This window comes from Ceratina calcarata, unplaced genomic scaffold (genome assembly GCF_001652005.2).
Source record: "Ceratina calcarata isolate Rehan_Ccalc_2016 unplaced genomic scaffold, ASM165200v1 scaffold97.2, whole genome shotgun sequence".
NCBI classification, from domain to species: domain Eukaryota; kingdom Metazoa; phylum Arthropoda; class Insecta; order Hymenoptera; family Apidae; genus Ceratina; species Ceratina calcarata.
In genome coordinates this window covers 996,288-1,016,923 of record NW_017181113.1, presented here as the reverse complement: position 1 = coordinate 1,016,923, position 20,636 = coordinate 996,288, and the positions used below count along the sequence as shown (strand labels likewise).

The 20,636-nt window shown below is 45.9% G+C and overlaps 3 protein-coding genes across 8 annotated transcripts in view; 2 read left to right on the top strand and 1 right to left on the bottom strand.

Moving 5' to 3' along the window:
* Window positions 1-2,932, top strand: part of Ir93a (Ionotropic receptor 93a) — a 6,649-nt gene extending 3,717 nt beyond the window's left edge. The window contains exons 10-15 of the mRNA XM_026819166.1: window positions 141-371; window positions 447-594; window positions 852-1,203; window positions 1,263-1,394; window positions 1,496-1,656; window positions 1,890-2,932. Coding sequence (XP_026674967.1) covers window positions 141-371; window positions 447-594; window positions 852-1,203; window positions 1,263-1,394; window positions 1,496-1,656; window positions 1,890-1,987 — 1,122 coding nt within the window. The 3' untranslated portion in view covers window positions 1,988-2,932. The remainder of the gene's footprint in view (window positions 1-140; window positions 372-446; window positions 595-851; window positions 1,204-1,262; window positions 1,395-1,495; window positions 1,657-1,889) is intronic.
* Window positions 2,933-3,434: 502 nt separating this feature from the next.
* On the top strand, window positions 3,435-8,173 carry LOC108631811 (uncharacterized). 2 transcript variants are annotated; one of them, XM_018035976.2, is made up of 7 exons: window positions 3,435-3,635; window positions 3,854-4,155; window positions 4,583-5,504; window positions 5,677-5,882; window positions 6,052-6,237; window positions 6,719-6,860; window positions 8,005-8,173. In XM_018035976.2, the coding sequence occupies exons 1-7, from the start codon at window positions 3,599-3,601 to the stop codon at window positions 8,142-8,144; spliced, it is 1,935 nt and encodes a 644-aa protein (XP_017891465.1). In that variant the 5' UTR covers window positions 3,435-3,598; the 3' UTR covers window positions 8,145-8,173. The 2 variants fall into 2 exon arrangements, with proteins under 2 accessions (XP_017891465.1, XP_026674966.1); XM_026819165.1 differs by having other exon boundaries at window positions 6,719-6,932.
* Window positions 8,174-8,244: 71 nt separating this feature from the next.
* The window catches only part of LOC108631910 (serine proteinase stubble), a 47,800-nt gene continuing 35,408 nt past the window's right edge, over window positions 8,245-20,636 (bottom strand). For 2 of the 5 annotated variants that reach the window (XM_018036134.2, XM_018036133.2), the window contains 8 exons: window positions 15,319-15,408; window positions 11,800-12,917; window positions 11,435-11,727; window positions 10,931-11,204; window positions 9,935-10,377; window positions 9,516-9,813; window positions 9,279-9,404; window positions 8,247-9,147 (listed from right to left, as the gene is read on the bottom strand). In XM_018036134.2, coding sequence (XP_017891623.1) covers window positions 8,989-9,147; window positions 9,279-9,404; window positions 9,516-9,813; window positions 9,935-10,377; window positions 10,931-11,204; window positions 11,435-11,727; window positions 11,800-12,917; window positions 15,319-15,400 — 2,793 coding nt within the window. In that variant the 5' untranslated portion in view covers window positions 15,401-15,408 and the 3' untranslated portion in view covers window positions 8,247-8,988. Of the gene's footprint in view, window positions 9,148-9,278; window positions 9,405-9,515; window positions 9,814-9,934; window positions 10,378-10,930; window positions 11,205-11,434; window positions 11,728-11,799; window positions 12,918-15,318; window positions 15,409-20,636 lie in introns of all 5 variants that reach the window. The other 3 variants (XM_026819164.1, XM_026819162.1, XM_026819163.1) reach the window with 3 other exon arrangements.

Below are 20,636 nucleotides of genomic sequence, written 5' to 3'. Positions count from 1 at the left end.
AATCTAATATGCATTCTGCTTTTGACATTTTTATTATTTTATTAAATACACGAATTATTAATTAACTCATAAATAAAATCTGCAGTCTATTTATATCTCGCATCTTCTTCCACTGTTAGGTAATCAACGTTTTTTTATAGAAAGTTGAGCAAATGACTATGTCAGATACGAGGACCCTGCCACAGGAAGTAATCGATTTGGTACGCGAGAAAAATGTCCTCCTCGCCGCTTGTGCATACACAGTGAATGATCATGGGAAAAGCGCGATCAATTTCACTGTGCCTATTTTCGTACAGACTTACAGCTTTTTGTCTGCCAAACCTAAACAACTGTCTAGAGCTCTACTATTCGCGTCGCCGTTTAACAAAGAGGTCTGCACCGCACGGTTAAAATAGAATTCACTGTACCAAGCACGTCACTGAAATAAGCCTGTAACTGCCTTTTAGACATGGGCCTGTTTGGCCGCGACGATTATCATAATGGGCCCGATCCTGTACCTGATTCACAAGCACAGCCCGTATAGTCTGAAGACATCCGGCCTCAAATCCTCGTGGCAGTGTGTGTGGTACGTCTACGGGGCGCTTCTTCAACAAGGTATGATTTTCGTAAACTGCCATAAAAAGAACTTTTCTAATACTCGTTAGTAAATTTCTAATGTTTTTTACTATGTTTCATTAACAATCATAGGTAAAAATAGTGTAAAATGTAGGTTGACCATTCGATTCTACTTCTTTATTTCAAAATTATTTTGTTCAAAATAGGATTAGGCTTTCCTTATTCCTTAATTAATTAAAATTCGACGATCGAAGAAGCGAAAGTATCGATCGACTAAGAAAAAGAGAAAATTGCAGGAGGGATGTACCTGCCGCATTCTGACAGCGCACGCATACTGATTGGTATGTGGTGGCTGGTCGTGATGGTCCTGGTCGCGACGTACTCCGGCAGTCTCGTCGCGTTTCTCACTTTCCCCCGAATGGACACTCCCATCCTGACCGTCGAGGATCTGATCGCGTGCAAGGACAGACTCGGCTGGAGCTTTCTGAACGGGAGCTTCCTCGAGACGTACCTACGGAACGCCGACGAGCCCAAATACCAAGTTCTCCTTTCGCTCGCCCAGAGATACAACAGCACCCAGGAAGAGGAAGTAATGGAACGCGTGAAACAGGGAAAACACGTGTTGATCGATTGGAGAAGTTCCCTCAGGTATCCGTGAAACTCCAACAGAATTTTTCTTGAAAATTAATAATTATTTCATGAAACAGATTTTTAATGAGGAAAGACTACTTGTTAACCGGAGGATGCCATTTCTCGCTGAGCTCGGACGAATTCCTGGATGAGCCGATAGCGATGATCGTCCCACAGGAGAGCCCCTATTTGCCCGTCATCAACGCGGAGTAAGTTGCACGTTTATCTTCCGCAAGTTCAGGATTCTCTCGACTTTGTTCTGTCCTCGAATTCGAAATCCGTGTCAAACTTCGTCTCGTACATAACGCAGGTTGCATCGGATGCACGAGTCCGGGTTGATGAACAAATGGATCTCGGAGAGGATGCCGATAAAGGACAAGTGCTGGGACGTAGTCGGCAGCAATCAAGCGGTAAACGAGCGGAAAGTGAACGTGGCTGATATGCAAGGAATATTTTTCGTATTGTTCATGGGTAGGTTTATTTATTCTTTCGTTTTTCTCTTGTTTTTTTCTTTTATTATTTATCTTTCGATAAGCTGGCAGAGCCCTGCAAATTACAGGACAGCATCCCTTTGGTGTTGTGCCGATTGCCAGAAGGCCAATTTATTTACATTTATAATTACGTCATAATACATGACGGTGTTACCAGCGTGAAATGAGTCTATCAGGCAAGATCAGTTTTAATTAAAACTTTTTTATCCTCAGGTGTCACGATGTCTTTCTTCCTTCTCTTCTGCGAGTTTTATTGGCACAGGCGTAGGATAGCCAAGGAACGCAAACTAATTCGTCCCTTCGTCTCTTAAATCCTATTCTCGCATGTACGGGTGACACAAACTTCAACGATTTTCCTTATAGAATACGAGTTTGTTCGATTTTGACGTGTTTGGCAATCGAAGCTTTTTAAAGTTTGCTCAATTCGGTGGCGCGACGTCGTCGATTGTAAACGGGGGTGATAAAACGAGCGTTCGGTCGTTTACCACTGATAATAATTGGCACCGGAAAGCGGGCGCGAAACGATTCCCGCCAACAGCGAAACAGCGGGGACGTTTACGCCGCATTACAATTACCATCACGAACCGGCAATTTGCGGGTAATAGACGGCACCGGATATTGCGTGGATATCCACGCAACGTTCCAAGTCGAAAACGTTCGGATCCTTTCCACGATCGGGGCATCGTTTTTTCGTCGTTACCAGCACGAGAGACCGCAGAGTCGTTGTTACTATGTACCTAGTATTAAGAGAGTTTGCTTGATAACAACCGTTATCCTGTATCGTGTGACCAATAAACGTAATCCTTAGAACAGCACGAATTTGCTATGCGACGATAACGTTGTTCCTGTGCGCGAGTCTTTGTCGTGCCGCAATTAGAAACTCGGAGACAGGCGTTACTGCCGCGAAGACAGGTTCCTTCATTGTCTAATTAAGTTGTTAATTCCTCTGAAAGAGCTGCCGTCTAACAAGGTTTATTGCGTTGTGAACATTGAGCAAGACTTCTTATGACGCGTATGATTCAGGTGCCACCTTGTTACGCTAAGGCTGGAAGTTGCCACAATTCTTGTTACTTTATTACGATCACACTCGAAGAAGAATGGTACGCGTTGCATGTGTGCGAACACGGGAGTGAAGAAAGGTTCTGCTCTCTGTTACATCTCCGATAAGTGAAATCTCTGAATGAAACTTATTTTCTCAATTTCCATCAGTGCACATTATTTAATTAAGGATTTTCTCTAAGTTTCAATCGACAATTCTTTAATTAAGTTAATTAAAAAAACGAATGTTAAATGTCAACTGGTGTTCAACTGAATTAAAGATTTGATTGATTTATCTACAACCATGATTTCTACTAATTGTCTCAATCCCGAAAATTCCATCGGTCTACCTAACGTCGAGAATTTATCTTAAATTTTCTAAATCTTTGATGGCCGCATTAATTTTCGTCGAATTTCCGCAAGATAATCTGTAAAGCTGGAAATCCTGGCAAGCTCCTAAACGACGAATCCTCGGGGATTCTTGGAATAATTCGCCTCCTCCTACTACCGGCCTGAGTAATCCTCTGGGGAAGCTGGAACCCTGCTAGCGGGAAAGGGAAGGGCAGAGCGCGCGTGATATGACGGCGTACTTGCATAGACGCGGGTTTATCTACCTGACGACCTTGCCGTTTAAAAAATCCGAAGAGTGGCCGGCCGGCAGAGGCTCGAGCGGCGGCGTGCACCATCCGCGAGCCAGTTCCGACGTAGAGAGCGGACGACTAACACTAATCTCTAATAGAACCGCGTTCGCGTTTCCGCGCCGTGTCGTCGTTTCGCGAAATCCGAGGACAGACCGCGACAAACGGGTTATCGTCCATGCTTCATCTCGTTAATCGATTTCTGCTCCTCGTTCGCCAGTGATCCAGCAATCGACCACGATTAACATGGGCGCGCGGGTGTCCTGGCTGATCCTGCTGCAGTGTACGTATCCCTTTCTTCTTTCTCACTCTTCCAACACGAATTTTTGCGATCAAAGGCGTCGAACTCTCTTCAGGTATTCCGAGTAACAATTTTCTCAGCGTTGATTTTTAACGGGTTTTGCAAAACACGATGGGAAGATCGCGACGAGATTAAGTAATTAATGATTAATCAAGATTCCTGCGAGCCGGCGACTTCTCAGCAAAGATATTTTCCAACAGTGTGTTCGGTGGTCGTCCGCGGATACGAAAACGTGGGGTTCGATGGCTGGTATCAACCGGTTCCGCATCAGCCGGTCGACATCATCACGGACGTTATTAACGACCTAGGCGCGCGGATTCTGCAGCAGTATACGGCCCACGGGAACGTTGCATTCTCGCCGACGGGGGTTGGCTTCGTCCTGGCGGCGCTTTACGAGGGTTCGGCTGGAAGGGGGAAACAGCAGATCGCCGATGTCCTCGGTTTGCCGCGGGATCGAGACGTCACCAGGATCGGCTTTCGCGATATACATCGCAGATTGAGGGTAACGATTCAAGACTCTATCGTGCTCAGATTTTATATCATAAATTTTGAAGTGCAGACTACGTGTAGAAAACTAAATTCTTGCTAACCCGTGTATCAATAAATAAATAAATAAAAGACAGAAATGATTCTAATCATAATTTTATCATTTCGATAGAAACATTTATCAATAAATGTAAAATGGTAAACATTAAGAACAAAAATTAATCTAATAATAATTGCATTAAGTTCTTAGAAGAATTGATAAAGACATGATTGAAATCAACTATCGTTGCATAATTTGTTGGAGGGCGATTATACAAGCGATGCTTCATTTAGCTTGAACTAACAATTTCACTTTTTAAGTGACTCCGGTTTCTCTGAACGAGTTTCGTAAGCAAATTCCACGATCCATGATATTTCTGAAATAATCATTTTCATGTTCCAAGACGTATTTAAATGCGGACGGATTCCTGGGAGGATTGATGCTGAATCAGGAGAACACCAGACTCAGAACAGAGTACGAGGACATCCTGAGGTTTTATGGATTCGATCTGTCTGTCCCTGAAGATGAAACTAATGATACTACTCCCCTACCGGAAACGACTTCAGAAACCGGTCAGCCTATGACTGACACAAAGATTTTCACTGAAACTACAACTCCAAGTTCTGAAACGATGACAATTACACCTTCGACTGAGGCGTTGAGCACGATGGACGAGCAGGACAGATTAACGCGAACAACCCCCGGTAGTACGATTTTAATGGATGGCACTACTGTGCCTGATTCGACTACGATCTCTTCAGGGACCACTTCAGTGGCTACTACAAGCACACTCACCACGATAGCGCCTGCTATTGCTACGCAGTCCACCACGGCAGCAATTACAACCGTGCAATCTCGCAGCGAAGGAACTGCGAACGATCTATCAACATCGACTGCTGCTACTATCATCCCGCCTTCAGTTACGTCAGAATTAACGGCTGTTCCCGCTGGTCAGACGGAATCCATCGAACCCGTCCCAGAGTCAACGACCACATCGGCAACCGCGTCAACAGCAGCCACAATTACCGCGTCTTCCGTAGACACGTTGCCAACGACTCCGCTAGTTAACATCACGGAGCCTACCTCTGGTTCGACGATTCCGACCACTGCCGGATCCACGGATGGACCGCCTGCCGATGAGAATACCGTTTCAACGGGCTCGAACAATCAGTCTGTCCCGAACGAGATGGGATCTATCGATTCGCCAGTGACAATCGCCACAGGTGAAACCGGGTCAACCGAACAAACGACCACTGCTTCGACTGCGATCAATCGTAGGAAACGTAGCGTCCGAAGCCCCAGGGGATTCTTCTCGAGTTATCCCGGTACGGGTTTCTTGTTGTCAAAACCGATGGTGATTGACCGTCGGACAGATCCGTTGACTGGTACAAGAAGGGTGATGACTTCACTCCAGTGAAAGGATCTAAACTCGGGATGTAAATACATACGAAGTAAATCTCGTTGGCAATTCGAAAATAATTATTATATAATTTGTAGACGAGGGGATCTGGATGCAGGATCTAGGCATTTGGAAGCCTTATTCGCCGACTCTGAACGAAGCGACGGTCAGAGATTCAACGGAGATATCGTTCCTAGTAAACGGCTGCGACGTTTCCTCCGTCACGGCTACCAGATACTTCGCCGTCCTACCTTTTGCCTATTTCCCATCGCTGCACGCAGTCGCCCTTGAGTTTCCACTCGATGTAAGACTCTCGAAAATCTATTACGTAACTGTTTGTTCTCTGACCAAAAGGAGAAATCATTTTCTTCGTCGTTTAATAGAGAGTAAAACCTCGGATCTTGAAAATTCGCTTATTTAAATTCCATTAATTGAGAATTTCTTGTATTTTAGCTTGCGATCTTTCGTTCCAGGATCCTAGATACAACATTATTCTTATGATGTCCACGGACAGGAGGGACACGTATCGCCTGGCCAGGGACCTCGGCGGCAAATCGTTGAGACTGTTGAGGAAGCAGCTACAGGCCACTTGGGTCAGGGCCACGATCCCGTCCTTCATGCTTCGCGGTTTCGTCACGTTGACGTCCTTCCTGCAAAGGGTATGAAAACGGTTCCGTTCATACGTCTATTTATTTTCATTGAAACATTCCTGGTCACCGGCGAACGAATTCGAAACGGACAAGTCCCCGGCATGCCGCTGATATCTCGTCATTAGTCTCGGGCATTAAGTTTCTGATTACTTAATCGCGAGAACCAAGAGAACTTGAGTGCACTTTCCGTTTCTCGTCACAGCTTCCGCGAAACGGGCAATCGGCGCGCGTGGCCTCCTGACACATAATTCGCGACAATTCGAACCAAAACTGAGAATTGTTTAATGAACGTAATTTCTCGGCTAGGTAGCGTTCCACTCGTAGCTTTTTATTGCCGGATTCCTTCGAGCGGTGCAACCTTCGATTTAAGTCGCGATTATTAACAAACGGAATTGGTTAACATTTTATTATTATTTGGAATTAGCTATTTTCCTTGAACGAATTATTAAGGAATTTATTTTGGTTCTTCGTCGGTATTTGTTGCTTTCAGTTGGGGATCGTCGACGTGTTCGAGCCAAGGGCGGCGGATCTTTCCCCGATGAGCCCGGACCTCGGCGTGTACGCCAGGGACGTGCAGCAGAGCATCGGAGTGAATATCAGGAATTACATGAAACCCGACAGGACCCACTCCCGTGAGTCGCCCTATACAGATCTTCCATTGATCGTTCCACTTCGCCGGAGCTATTATCGATACTACTATCCAGGTTTCTGCCCTCTGCTTTCTACATTCTACTGCACTTTCCCTCTCCTCAAGTTATACTTAATCGCGATTTTGATTCTCTCATTTCTCTAATTTTAATTATTTCTTTTAATCGATTGTGGAAGATAAAAAAAATTTAGGAGGATGTCTTGGATTATCGATGAAGGAGGAAACGATCGCTGCATGCTTCGATCAGGCAATTACGATCTGACGCAATCTACTACGGTGAAATTGCGATTCGCGATGCATAATTAATGGCAAAGCGTGTAGTCAAGAGTGTCTGACAAATGCTGAATATTACTACTGACGCGTGTTTCTCTTTGCCCACGCTTTTTCACATTTCTTCTTATCGCTCTGCTTAATTAAAAGACTTGGCTTCAGATTAAAACAGGATTTTCATATAATAACGTCTTACGCGAGAGTAGATGCAACAGACTTTAAGATACTTTTAAGCTCATCCAAGCTTGAGGGAAACGACATAATAGAATCGTCTAAATGCCGTGGGAATTTATTAATGAACTCGTAATTCTCACTGAGGTTATTGACTGTGAAGCAGAATCCGACGACGATGCATCAGCAGATCGGCTAGTGAAGATCGCTATTACAATCTATCCCGTTCGTTTCGCTGGAAAAGTTGAGTAAAAGTTAATTGACTTTTTGCGACAGACGATTATGCAAACGTATCGGGAGATTGTTCTCCACGCATCGGAGAACGCCGAACCATGGTTGATCCGTTGTTTGCTCGTCGAACAGCTGTCGTTTCCGGCTTATCGTAATCGACCCGCGATCGGGAATATTCTCAGTATTGTTATAAAGTTAGCGGTTTAATCGCTGATATCCTGCGCGCTTGTGACTCACCGAGGGAAGTGAGACCTTGCGGTCTCATTCTCCGTTATTCCCGAGAGGAATTCCAATGCTGCTCGTAAATATTTTTATTAACAGTGCTTCCAATTTTCATTCTCTTTCTCAGCAATCTAATCTGATCTATTATCGCGTTTTACTATACTTCATCATTTGCACAACACCTCGTAGTGTAGATATTTGTATGACGAAGCTTTATACGAATTTTTTGTTAGGTAATGGATTATTCGAGAGGGCAGGACCGGTACCATTCACGGTCGTCCAACCGTTCCTCTACTTCATCGTCGACGCCGAGACTTCGGTCACTTTGATCGCCGGCCGTGTCAACGATCCGCTCAACTCGCGAATTTTATAAGATTTAATTAAAACCGACATTACTTGGAAACAGAAATTATTCGATGTCCCAAGATAGTAATAAACATACATTTATTTCACATACTTATAAATATCGTCATATATCTATAAACAATTACATATATATATATATATATTTATATTTAGTAGATCTTTCCTAGTTCACACGCACCTACCTTTAAGTACACGATGTATGTCTGTACAAAAAATAATAATTCATACGCTGTAAATAAAAGAAGGAAGGCGAGAGAGGGATGAAGGATAGGGTAGGGTGAGAATTTAATTTAACTTCTCGATTACTAAATACGATGGGCAAGAACTTAGCACTTTACAAGATTCGCTATACACTAAAACAGTGGCTAGCTGTTGAAACCGTTTCTTCCCCTCTCAATTATAGTCCGTGGCCTTTTCGAAGCCGTTACCTCTCGATCCTCTTCACTATATTCATTTACAAGCTGATAGAATGGATCAACGGCTCGTTCGATGTGTGAGAAATATATTATCATCTTACTCATATATATAATATATATATATATAAATACAGTCCTGGAGTTTCTTTATATCGTTCGAGGACAACTCTGCACAGTCGCGCAGGGTCTATGCTCGATTATCTAGCGTCTGGCTCTCATTCTGTTTCTCCGTTCCTCGAAAGCGAGTCCAGAGAGCAAGAGCGTTCCTCTTTTTCCTCCGACAAGTCTTAAGTATTTGGCAGTGATTCACGCGACCTCTTCGTTTTGCCGTTCGAGAGGCGCGGAAGGGCTTCGCGTTCTTCAGACTCAGTCGAGTCAGTTCGCCAATCTGCTGATCAGGATACCGTGACAAATGGTGAACCGGGAACCGCGGGGTCACGTGACATTCTTCAGGATCCACGGGACGAACTTGGAGATTCGAGTGCAGACGCCAGGCAGATTCGCCTCCGCGCAACCGATCCCCCAAGATATGATGCCGGCGAGGAAGTATCGACCGTCTTTACCCCTCACTTGAAGAGGACCGCCCGAGTCTCCCTGAAAGTCACACGTAGAAACGCCTTTCTCAGGCTTGGAAATACGACAGACACTTTCGAACGATTCTACTATAAATCTCCAGTAATTGAAATGGTGTACTAGAGTAGAAAAGGCTCAACTTGAAGGAATACCTGACAAGAATCTTGGCCTCCGCTTTCGTACCCGGCGCACAGGAAGATGTCCGGTATGAATTCGTGCCGACCGGCCTTCAGGAACATTGATTTACACCTATCGTTACTCACTATGGGCACGGAGACCTGCAATAGATATCCGAATCCCTTTAAAAAGTACCTATTTCGTTCTTAAACTCGTCTGCCATAGACAAGACAGAATATGAAACGACAGTAGAGATGGAAAATCGATCCTACCTCCTGTAACACCGAAGGTAAAGTTCCACCCTCGCTCAGTCTCCCCCAACCGGTGACAGTCGCGTTCTCCCCGACCAACAGTTCGTCCGTGGCCGGCAGACAAATCGGCGAAATGTGAGGCGCGAACGTTAACGAGCTCTCCAGCCTGACCAGCGCCAAGTCGTATTCGTACGTGAAGAAGTTGTACTTGGGATGCACCACCTTCTTCGCTACGCCGCGTTCCACGTACGGCAGTCGTTCCTGCACGGAGGAGAAATCGTATTCGCCCACTCGAATTCTGATCTGCGAGGTCAACAGACTGCAACAGATCGTCCATGTTTCTTAATAATCAATATAAACCTCTTCTCAAAGCATCGAACTTTGATCCCGTTAATTCCGCTAGTAATTTTAATTTCGAGAAGATCGGTCATTTTACTCACTCATCCACGCAGTGTCCCGCAGTTGCGATCCAATTCTCGTTGAGCACTGCTCCGCCGCAACGATGAGTGCTGGAAAATCCGAAGAACGAGGTGCGCCTAACGGACACTTGCCAAGGCCATCGGCCGAACGGTGCGTCCTTGCCGCCGACGATCCTCGTCTCCGGCCTCGGGAACAAGGGTGGAACTCCGCACTGCATGCCTCTACTTTCGGCCGCAGCGGGAACCGTCAGCACCGAGCCCGTCTTCGCGGTCGCCTCGATCGTCGAGGCTTCGGGCTTCGGAGTGGTCGTAGTGGTCGTCGTAGTCGTCGTCGTCGTAGTCGTGGTACTTGTGGTCGTCGTGGACGTCGTGGTCCTCTTCGTGGGTCTGGGCCTGGCGGAGGTTTCGAAGTGGGACGTAGTTATGTAGTGCGCCGCGCCGAGAGGCTTGTGGAACTCCATGTTCTGCGACAGAAAAAAAAGTCCTGAATCGGCCATCATCGAGAGAGCCGCGTTCGAATTTGCTAACTCCGTCGATCGTTTTCGTACTTTGTAACGCGGTGCTCAATGGACTGTGTAATCGAGATCCACTTCTTTGTCGCGATTAACAGTAATCCTCGGTAAAAAGCGAAGCTACGTTGCTACCTTTTTAGTATAGATAGAATCTAATGGCACAATGGTCGGCCGCGGAAGATCTCGATTGAGGATATAACGCGATGGAGCTGCTCCTTCGAGGGAAACCGATTTCCAGATAAGATGCCGATAAAGTATTTCGAAAAGAACCGTTCGTGATTATGGGCAGCGACGCGTGGAGAAGATCGATGCCGTTGATGCGTTCCTTGAATTTCGATTCGACAAAAACTATCCGTTACTTACAGGTATTCCAATAATTCAAGGATTCTATGTACTCTCGGTTCTTAGCTCAGTTTATCGTCGATAAAAACAACTGAATTGCCCATTGTCAGAGGATTAAACTTTCTTAATTCGTGACAAATTTAAACTAGTGAACCGTACGTACCTCTTGCGGTTCGGTCGGTTTAAAACTCGGTCGCGGTGGAAACGCTTCGGGCCCGTTCTGAATCAGGCTGGGATTGTCCGTCCAGTGCGGTTTTAAGGACGGCCTGGGCGGCGTCCAGCTGTTATCCGACCAGAAATGCGTACTACTGGACGAGGGTTTGCTCGTTTGGGACGAGCCTATTGGCCTGGTCGACGACGAAGGCTTCTGCTTCGTGACGAACGCCGGCTCTGTGGTCACTTGCCAGTGAGAGGTTTGTGGCAAGGATCCGGCTGCGCTAGAATGAAACAAAAGCTTGAAGCTGGCGCTCGAAAACGCCTCGTTCCGCTTCGCCGCCGCCGCCTCGATAGAATCATTAATTATTATAAAGGAAAACGACTGGCAACTTTAATCCCGGTCGATTTCAGCCGACCAAAACGAACGATTTTTTTATCTCCAAATACGTCGACCAATTTTTTGATACATTAAATGCTCTTCTGAGTTAAACTTAAGGGAACATTCGAATACCTGGTGGTAGATTGACTGCTGTAGTAGGTCGGTTTGGCAGTGGTCGTACTCGAAGTCCCAACCTTCGAAACGAAATCTGGTCTGGTGTCTGACTGTGTGTGTTGTGTGTGTTGTGTGTTGTGTGTGTGTTGTGTGTGTTCGTTTATCAAAGTCGGTCGATAGGTGGTCGTCTTGACCGAAAAGTAGGGTTTCGAGAACTCCGTCGTAGGTTTCGGAGTCACGGGTTTCGTAGCCCATTGCGGACGTTCTGTGTGAATGAAGTTCAAACTGGGATGGGGCTCCTTGACGGTCTCCTACGAACAAATTCAAAGCTCCTGGGTCTCGTTCGCGAACATCAACAGTTAACATGCTGTTTATATTCTTACATTCTCCTCAACCGAATTCACGTTCGGCCTGTGCATCGATTCCTGCACGCTCAAGTCCGTATCTTCCGTCTTGCTGTCGTCCGGTCTCGAGCCGAACGGCCTTTGGTGGCTCGGCCTGTTTGGCCTGATGCCTTCGTCCTCGCTGGACACTTGCTCCTTACCGGGTAACCTATTGTGTCCTACGGTCAACGTATTGTGCCCTACGTCGATTTTGTCTTTGAATCCCTGATGATGACTCTGGTAGCCTCCTTTATTCTGAGTGCCTTCATGCTGGCTGTCCTCCGGCCTCGGCTTCTGAACACTTTGAGACTCACCAGGCCTCTTCGTGTTCTGATTACCGTTTCCTGGTCTCTTCGAGCTTTGAGAATCAGGTCTCTTGGAATTCTGAGAATCAGGTCTCTTCGTGTTTTGAGTTCCTTTCTCCCAAACCTCTGACGCAGGCTTTCTGGTACCTTGGGATCCTCCTTTCTCCCAAGGATCCGTGGAATTCTTATCCTCCACGGGAGATGTTGGTCTCTTGGAGGTGTGGGAGCCTTTCTCCCAGGAATCCGCGAAGGTCGGTCTCTTGGTACTGTGCGACTGCACTTTCTCCCAGGAATCTCCTAGATGGGACGTCGGCCTCTTCGTGGTCTGGGCGCCCTTCTCCCAGAAATTCAACGAGGACGCGGATTGCACCCTGTCGTTGTGATCGGGCGCGGGTTTCGCGTGCGGTCTTTTTTGCAACGGCCTAGCGGAACCGGCCGACAGCGGTTTGTGCGGTCTGCTGGACCCACCGGAAGACTGCAGCGTCTCGGATGGATGGTGGTGACTCGGCCTGGAGGTGCTCGTGTCCGTGACGAGGAAGCTGGAGAGAGAGGTGAGCGTAGGCCTGGTTGACTCGCTGCCCAACGCCTCGGCCAACGTCGGCCTCGACGGACCCGACGACGAGGAACCGGCTGCGTGCTGCCCGATCGAGTTCGTCGTCGCGTTGTGCACGCAGCAGCTGCCGAACATGAACGTGTCCACGCACACGCCCACGTGGGTGCCCTCCGACTTGATGCACTCCCACACGAACATGCACGTACCCTCTTTCGACTCCGGTCCGGGAACCCGGCACGGTTTCGGGGTGATTTTATAACCTGTTGGGAATTATACGACGTCCCTCATGATGATTATACTAAACGATGGTCTTATTTTAAAGATTATGAAATGCGAATATTATTTCAGATCTGTTGGGACGTTTTTAGAAAGAGAGGTCGATTAATTCTGTATTAAGGAAGTGTATTTCAGGGAATAATGAATATTGAAGCTGTAATATATAAACAGATTTACTAAAGTCGTTTCAGGATCGGAGCATTAACCGAAGGTGAAGGAACGCGATTCCTACGAGTTCTAAAATAATCACATTGGATAGGTTCTATGATTGATCCTCGATTCGCTTCAGTTCACGATTATACGTGCATCAGATACACGCACGAGTTGGAAGTGGGCCAGTAAACGTACAATTAAGCCGACGTACATCTAATGCCGGTATTTACATTCAAATTAGAATCGATTTTAATGTCCCGTAACGATCGAGATACCGTCGGGAATCGTTTACGAATTCAATCGACGCAGCTTTCTTCCTTTTGCGTGCAGACTGTCTTACACCACTGACTGTAAATTGCGTTTCAGCTTCGGCTACAGTTTCGTCTGCGATAGATACACTCCCGTTCACAAGTTCTTAGGACACACTCAAATACTCATTCCCTATCAAAATACCTAATAAACATTCAAAACTATTAATCGTCAGTTCTTAATTTAACAATCCTGATGAATTATTTAATAAATTATACAACGAATCATGAACAATTGCAATGAAATTGTACTTGAAATTTGGAAACAGTCTTTAGTCTTACAGACAATCGGAATGTTTGGGAAATAAAATAAAGACCGATAACCATGCGGCACGTCGTTTGTGTCTCGTGAAATGGGACTCGCGGAATCACTGAAACTGTTCGCACGTACGCGTACCGGGTTTCTAGCTTGACCCATATCCCGTTACCGCGCGGTGCGTGACAAGTAACCGTTTAAAGAGTATCGACGCAACTGCGTGTAATTAATGAACGCCACCCTGGGAGCCGCGAGGTCGCGGCGTCCGAGGAATACGTAATCGGTTTTCTCGTTAAAGGAGGAACCCCCTCAGATCGATACTGCCACGGATTTCGGCCGTCGTTCGTTAATTAGCTCGGTCCCCGGGTTCGGTAATTGGAGCGTCGCGTCGTTAAGGTACCGAAACTTCGATCGGATCGGTTCCGTTGGTGGTGAAAGTGCGGTGAGGAACCCGAGGCCACGCGGGGACACGCGCGAAAAAGAAAGGAAAAACCGGGGCCCGGTCGATCCTTGGCGCAGTTAGTAAGTACGTAGACCTGGGCCAGGTCGTTAACCGAGACAGTAAGAGCTCGTAAGCCGACGTAAATCGCCGTGGTTCGCGGTCTTTAACTTCACGGTCCCGCTTTCTCCGTTACGAGTGTATCTATGTTCTATACGTGTACGTATCGCACGAGCCGTTACCGGCGTTAATTAAAGGTGAGCTTGTCGGTGATAAAGCGAGAAAAATTCGATGACAGGATAATTCGGAGAACGATATTTGTCGTCCGGGAGTTATACGTCTTTCCCTGTAATAAAGGAACTTTATCCTCGAGGGGTGAACGATGATTAATGTCTGCGACGATAGGCTTTAGCGCCATTGTGAACTCTGACGTCGCTTCGCGTTACGCGTCTGCAAAAATGTTAAACGGTACCATCCGTTTCGGACCTGTTAATAATCTCCTCTTTTGTCGGTGGTCGTATTGTCGCGGAATACAATTAAAGCGAATTTAAGTACGGCGCGATGAAGGCGGAGCTGAAAGGGGTAATTATGTTGTGTACACGTAGCGCGGTTATTAAACGGTAGTACGGAACGTTATATTACATTCCGTGGCGAATTAATACCGCGAGGAACGTCGATAAGGTTGATAGTTTATTTGACATGGCTCCGTGGACGGGTTAAGGAGGGACGGTCGAACGGTACACCAATTTCCCGGTGCAATTATCGTTAGTGGCAGCTTGTACGGGAAGCAAATTTTCCAGCACGCTCCGAGTTTAACGAGTTCTCGAACCGCGTTTAAACAGAGGGAGAAATGAACCCTCTCCCCGATTTTTCATTTCTCACGCTCGGGCGCACGACCGACTGCACCTTGGCCGAGTTTCCAGCTCCAATTAGGCGTTACACATCGGAAAGAAGCTCGGCCGAGAGAAAGGGAACAAGTGGACGGAGAACGTTTACCAAGGGTCGACCAGTGCTTGTCACTTTTTACCCCCGGTGTTTCAGCAGTGTTCGTTTCGAGAAGTAAGACGTGAGTATTTTATTAACCGCGGGAGGTACCGAAGGGAAGGTTGAGGTTTGAAAGCGCGAGGAAGTAGGCTCGAGATAAGAAAGTTAGCTGTTGGAGACCGCGAGGAGAGGAACGCAGCTACTGAAGTATTCGCGTATAAACCACCAAAAGGAATATTACTGACTGTGACCTCGATTCAGCGTGCTGAGGGACCTGGCGATGCCCGACCACCAGAGGATTGTGGCCACGTAACCGATCCACCGCATCCTGATCCCTGAAATCAGAAACTTCACATTCAAATTCAAGGAAAAGGCATTAGTAAATATAAGCTCTCGAAATTACTTCAATAATCCCCGTACAGCGTCACATAAAATAATTAATTATTCTGTTTCATTATAAAATGAATTTCATTGGAGCCCATTAAATTAATGGATTTCTGTATTTTAACAAATTAAAATTCGTTATAACGAGACTTTTAAAAGGAATCATTAAATACGTTTTTTACAATTAAGAGAGAATTTGGGTTATCGACCTATTCTAAACAGCAACGATTTCCGATGCGACGCTGCGCACGGGACAGCGCGTGCAGACGTGTGTACAGTGTCTTGTCTCATGCCAGTTTCTGTTACTAACAGGCATGCCTAATGCTCGCACGTTTCTCGCGTGCCTTGACCCCGTGCCAAAGTACGGCTCCGAGGTCACATTTTCCCTCTCGACCGCGCATATTAAGCGAAACTGATTCCCCGTTCAGACCTCGGCTGTCGAGTTCAACACTCCTGATTCTCTTTTAATGGTCTGATCTACTTTCGAAATTAACAACGGAGTTCGTGAACGCGATAAACAGAGCCGTGGGTGGCAAATGAGTCGGGAAGAGGAGAGTCGAAGATGAAAGAGGGCGAGGTCGGTAGACTCGCGTCTTTACGACAGGTCAGTATACGACTATTATGCAAATAAACGAAACGAAACGGCGCAGCAGTAAAGCCACGAGATATCGTGTAGGTAGAGCTCGATCGTCGTACCATACGGTCACGTTCCCTCGCGGAATTCTCTGCTTGAATATGACACAGCGTTTACACACGTGCGTTGGCCAATTAGGGTATTGATTTAACAGGATTTCCAACCACGGGACGACTTTCCTATGAATGCGGAAAATCGTCTTGATTCATCGGCCCATTTAAGAAATATAAACGTTAAATAACGAATATGTATTATAAAGAGATCTTAAAATTTAACAGCTTTTTATTGCGGAATATGATTGCTGTAAAACATGAATAGGGAGCCAATGCACGTCGTGGAGACGTAATTGAATCAGCGGCAGGTGCGACTCGAAGGAGAAAAAGCTCGGCGATTGCGGCCGAAGAGAAAGGACCGGGTTGTCACCGAATTCTCGTTTCGCATACCGGGTCATCGGGGCTTTCTCGGTCGTTTTTCGGGCAATTTGTCTCGTTGGCACCGATTCGCCGAACGATGGGATACCGATGCTTTTTGTCTCGACGAACGAACGCGGCTTTTATCCAGTCACCGTATTTCATTTTCAACGAGGGCGATTGTCGAATGAAAAAAAAAAACAGAAAAATTCGATAAAAAATCGGTCTTTACATTTAATCCTCAGGGAACGCGATTGGAGGTGATGGATATTGCTAGGGAGTATCATGAATAGTCAATGATAGTTTAGAGCAATCGTGGGAGTTGTTTACAATTCGATCGCTTCGTCTATCACCAAAGGCGACGCTTCGAGTGCAAATAGGTCTCGCTTGAACGGTCGCAAGTGATATCTCCCGGCGTGGCCGTTACTTATTATCATTTTAAGCGAATCGTGCTCGTCATCGCCGGTCTAAAGAAGCACCGAGCTTTCGCCCGGAGCGGTTCGTTTAGTCTGGAAACACGTTACCCGGGTAAACGAAACGCGTTTCGTCGCGTCACACAAATCAATCGGCGCTCGATCCGTTGGCCACGCTTTCGAAGAAAGTTCGTCTCATCTGGGTCGATCCCCAGCTGATTTACACCTTCGTTTTACGCGTTCATCATCCAAGAGTTTTCACCCGACGAATTATAATATAAATTCAAACGGTAAGCGCCACAATATTCTTCTTAATCATCCCATTTACCAGCTGATCGAACTTTTCGACGAGTTTCTGCTTTCCACCGTCTCGTCTGTCCGGACAGAATCGCTTCTAATAGATGATAAGCGTTTACTCGCGATTCGTTCCGTTATTAATTCCTGGAGAAACTACTATTTCCGTTTCGACACGCTTCGCGCGAACAGTTTTAATAGACGCTTCATACGCGACGCTCCCAGTTACACAGACGACGACTGATTCGATTGTTAACAATAACAATCGTATTATTAGCAGCCAGTTACGATCGGGAACGGAGCTACCGATACAACTCGTCGCTTTCTGTTTAAAATCGGAATGCCGTTCGGACGCTCGTTAGTATCAGTCAGCCATGTGAAATCCTCGATACGCGCTCTCTATGTATTTAATTAAGTAAGAATCTACTGTTCGCCGTCTGATATAAACGGCAGTTAGTGGGTTAACAGTTCGATTCGCGACAACGCAGGACGTTTCTATTTGTCGGAGAAAATGCGCCTTGCCTAACGCGCGATGCCTGGTTCTACTTGCCAGGTTGGAACTGGAAACCATTACTGGCTCCGTGCGACGCGACTATCGAACTCTCAAGTGGTACGCAAACATCAATTTCGTATCCGTATCCGGAAGTGGCGACCGCCTTGCTGCCAGCGCACTGTCGCTCGTCTCTGCACGATTCGTTGTTTCAATATTGTACTATTTTGGTAAACGTTTTTACGGCTAATTTTGTTCGGTAAACGACGAAAGGTTCTTTTCGTTAATTGAGAAGCGCACGTCGGCTGTGAGAAATTAACGGGAGAGGGACTGTAAAAATATTTTCTTTACGAGTTTTCATTGGAATAGGAAGAATATGCGAATCGGGATAGGGTATTTTGATTGAAGGCGAGAATGCAGTATCATTCTGAATCTTCTATTGTACTCCTGCACGCAATTTCGATTTCAATCTTACCCAACGTCGCCCTATCAATCGAAAACGAAAGTTTACTGAAACAAGACTTGGAACGAGTATCTTACGCAACCAGTCGCTGATATAGGACGAAATTTGAATTTTTATAGGAACATCTATAGAGATCGAGCATACGAATGATTGTTCCCAACATATGTGAATGTTTCTTTATTTGTTTGCGTATCTTCCTCGCCTCGAATACATTTTCCTAGCAAAAATCGATTGCAATCGATGCGGAAGTTGAGATTAGGATTTCTGTCTTACGAAGTACGTACATTTTATAGCAGAACTCGAAGTAATTGATAGTCCCATGGTTTTTTCATATTCTAAATGATTCTAACGTGGATGGTATTAAAACGGATTGAGGAATTGGTCGATAAGAACCTGTCGCGTTAGCGGCGACACGCGAGAGGATCTGTGAAGAATGGCCCGAAGTAGGAAGAGAAGGAAATCCTAACGAGGGGAAGGAATAGACTGCGTTGCGTGTCCCTGACAGTTGCAGTCGCAGTTGCATTTGCAGCAGAGGAACTGGGCCGTGGTCTCGTGTTACTCGTCTCCCGCGTGTCGCACCGGCTTGCCGCAAAAAGTGACACATATTTCAGGGCAACGAGAACTCGGCAGTGACCGCGAGCACCTAACAGCGTATCCGGTAGTGCATTTTTCGCGGCCGATTTCCTCCATATCGAGATTCCACCGTCCAACTATTTATCTTCCCTTCGCATCATCGATTCGTCGAGAACTTTTATAAAGGAGAGATTTACGTCTTCCTCTCTCATTCCTATCGTGTGTTTTCTCCTTCTAATTACATCCTCAACGCTACGTCTTTCGTTCGTCAGTTTCTTTCAACTTCTTGAACTGTCTTGAACTTTATTATTATTAATAGTAAAATAAAAATGTCGATAATAATAAACCAAGGCTACATTATTTTTTATAAATACTTATTCTGGGAGTTTTGTATAATGATCGAATCCTTACGTAAAACAGCAGCATATTTACACTTTCCATTTATCCCTGCCCCACCCTATTTCCGGTTTAGGCGCACTTTTTCGCAGTTAATCAAATATCATCGCTTAGGTGTCCAGTCCTTACTTGCAGGATCCTATTATCCATATTCAGTTCGTCGTAAAATCTGAATCTTATTCATATAAAGCACGCTTCAATAAAATGACGGACGACAATACTCGTTGATTTAGTGATCGATGATAGATACGATTCGAATTAATCGTTCTCTTTGGTTGGCCACTGAAAGATAGATGGTCGTAGGATACCGCGGAGATCGGATCGTGGACCGAGAGAGACCGTTAAGCGTGGAGATCGCGGTGAGAAAAGAAACTACGACTCTACCCTACATGCTTCGAATAGTGTTCCGATCGGTGGCCTCTCTGGGGCAAGGTCAAGAAGCAAAGAAGCATAAAACTGTCGCTGACTAGTGTTTCCTGCAAGACTGGCCACCGCGGGAAACCGCACGCGCGACAAAAACTGCACGCGCTCACACGCACGTGACCTACTGATCCACCGGATTTATAACTAATCCTCCGTTCCGTCCTCTCATCGATTGCGTTAATTGTTCTCAGTAATTAATCGATTATTTCCAATTAACACAAAATCTGAGAATATTTTCTATTATCAGATGCTTCCTGAAAATATATTCAGTAAAGATGATTAGATTTTCTTGAAACAACCGACTATTACGGCATTAATTTAATTAACTTTCAAATGAGAAAGCGTTCCGCGTATTAATTCTGAATACGGAAATTTTCCGGGTGCAAAATTGTTGAAACGCCCAAGGGGATACTCGGTGAAATCGAGGCGCGGATGCACTCGCAATTGCGTACTGGTGTTTATATTTGCTGCAGCACGGCGATGGTAGACACCGTCGTCGCGGGCAAAGCCTCTATTAACATTCATAGTCGCGGCGAGGTTTCATAATGTTCGTGGGGCTCCTCTAAAGCGACTTCCTAAACACGTGCCGCGATCTAGACGTGACTCGGCTCCGTAAACGATCCGCGGAGTAGGAGGCCCCTGATCTGGCCCATTAAAATTTATACGCGTGCTTTCAACCCCTCCGCAAAATGTAAATAGGGAGGATCCTCCAATATCATACGAGATTGCGAACTCGGAATCTGTTCTGATCAAATATTCGTTGAAGATTAAGAATGAAAATACGTTGTGCATTATTTTCTCTGCAATCCCTTTGTAACGCGAGCGCAGAGTTATGTGTACGGTCTCGGTGCAGCGGAAACTCCGCCATGAATCTCGTTTCTATGAAACTTGTACGAGAATCCATATTTTACATAGCAGTGTCTTATGGAAGCAGCGTAGTGTATGGAACGAGAACAACGTACATCAAAAGGATCAAACTTGAATCTCCAATCTGAGGAAACCTCAGGATTTCTTTTATTAGAATTTCCTTTACACAGGCCTGATACGACGTATCTATTTAAGGATGTATTGGCTATACAGTCA

Excerpts from the sequence above, each read along its gene's own strand:
- LOC108631811 (XM_026819165.1), top strand. The coding sequence starts at position 3,599 with ATGGGCGCGCGGGTGTCCTGGCTGATCCTGCTGCAGT. Across the intron at positions 3,636-3,853 it reads CTGGCTGATCCTGCTGCAGT|TGTGTTCGGTGGTCGTCCGC; the intron begins GTACGTATCCCT and ends ATTTTCCAACAG. Across the intron at positions 5,883-6,051 it reads CCCTTGAGTTTCCACTCGAT|GATCCTAGATACAACATTAT; the intron begins GTAAGACTCTCG and ends CTTTCGTTCCAG.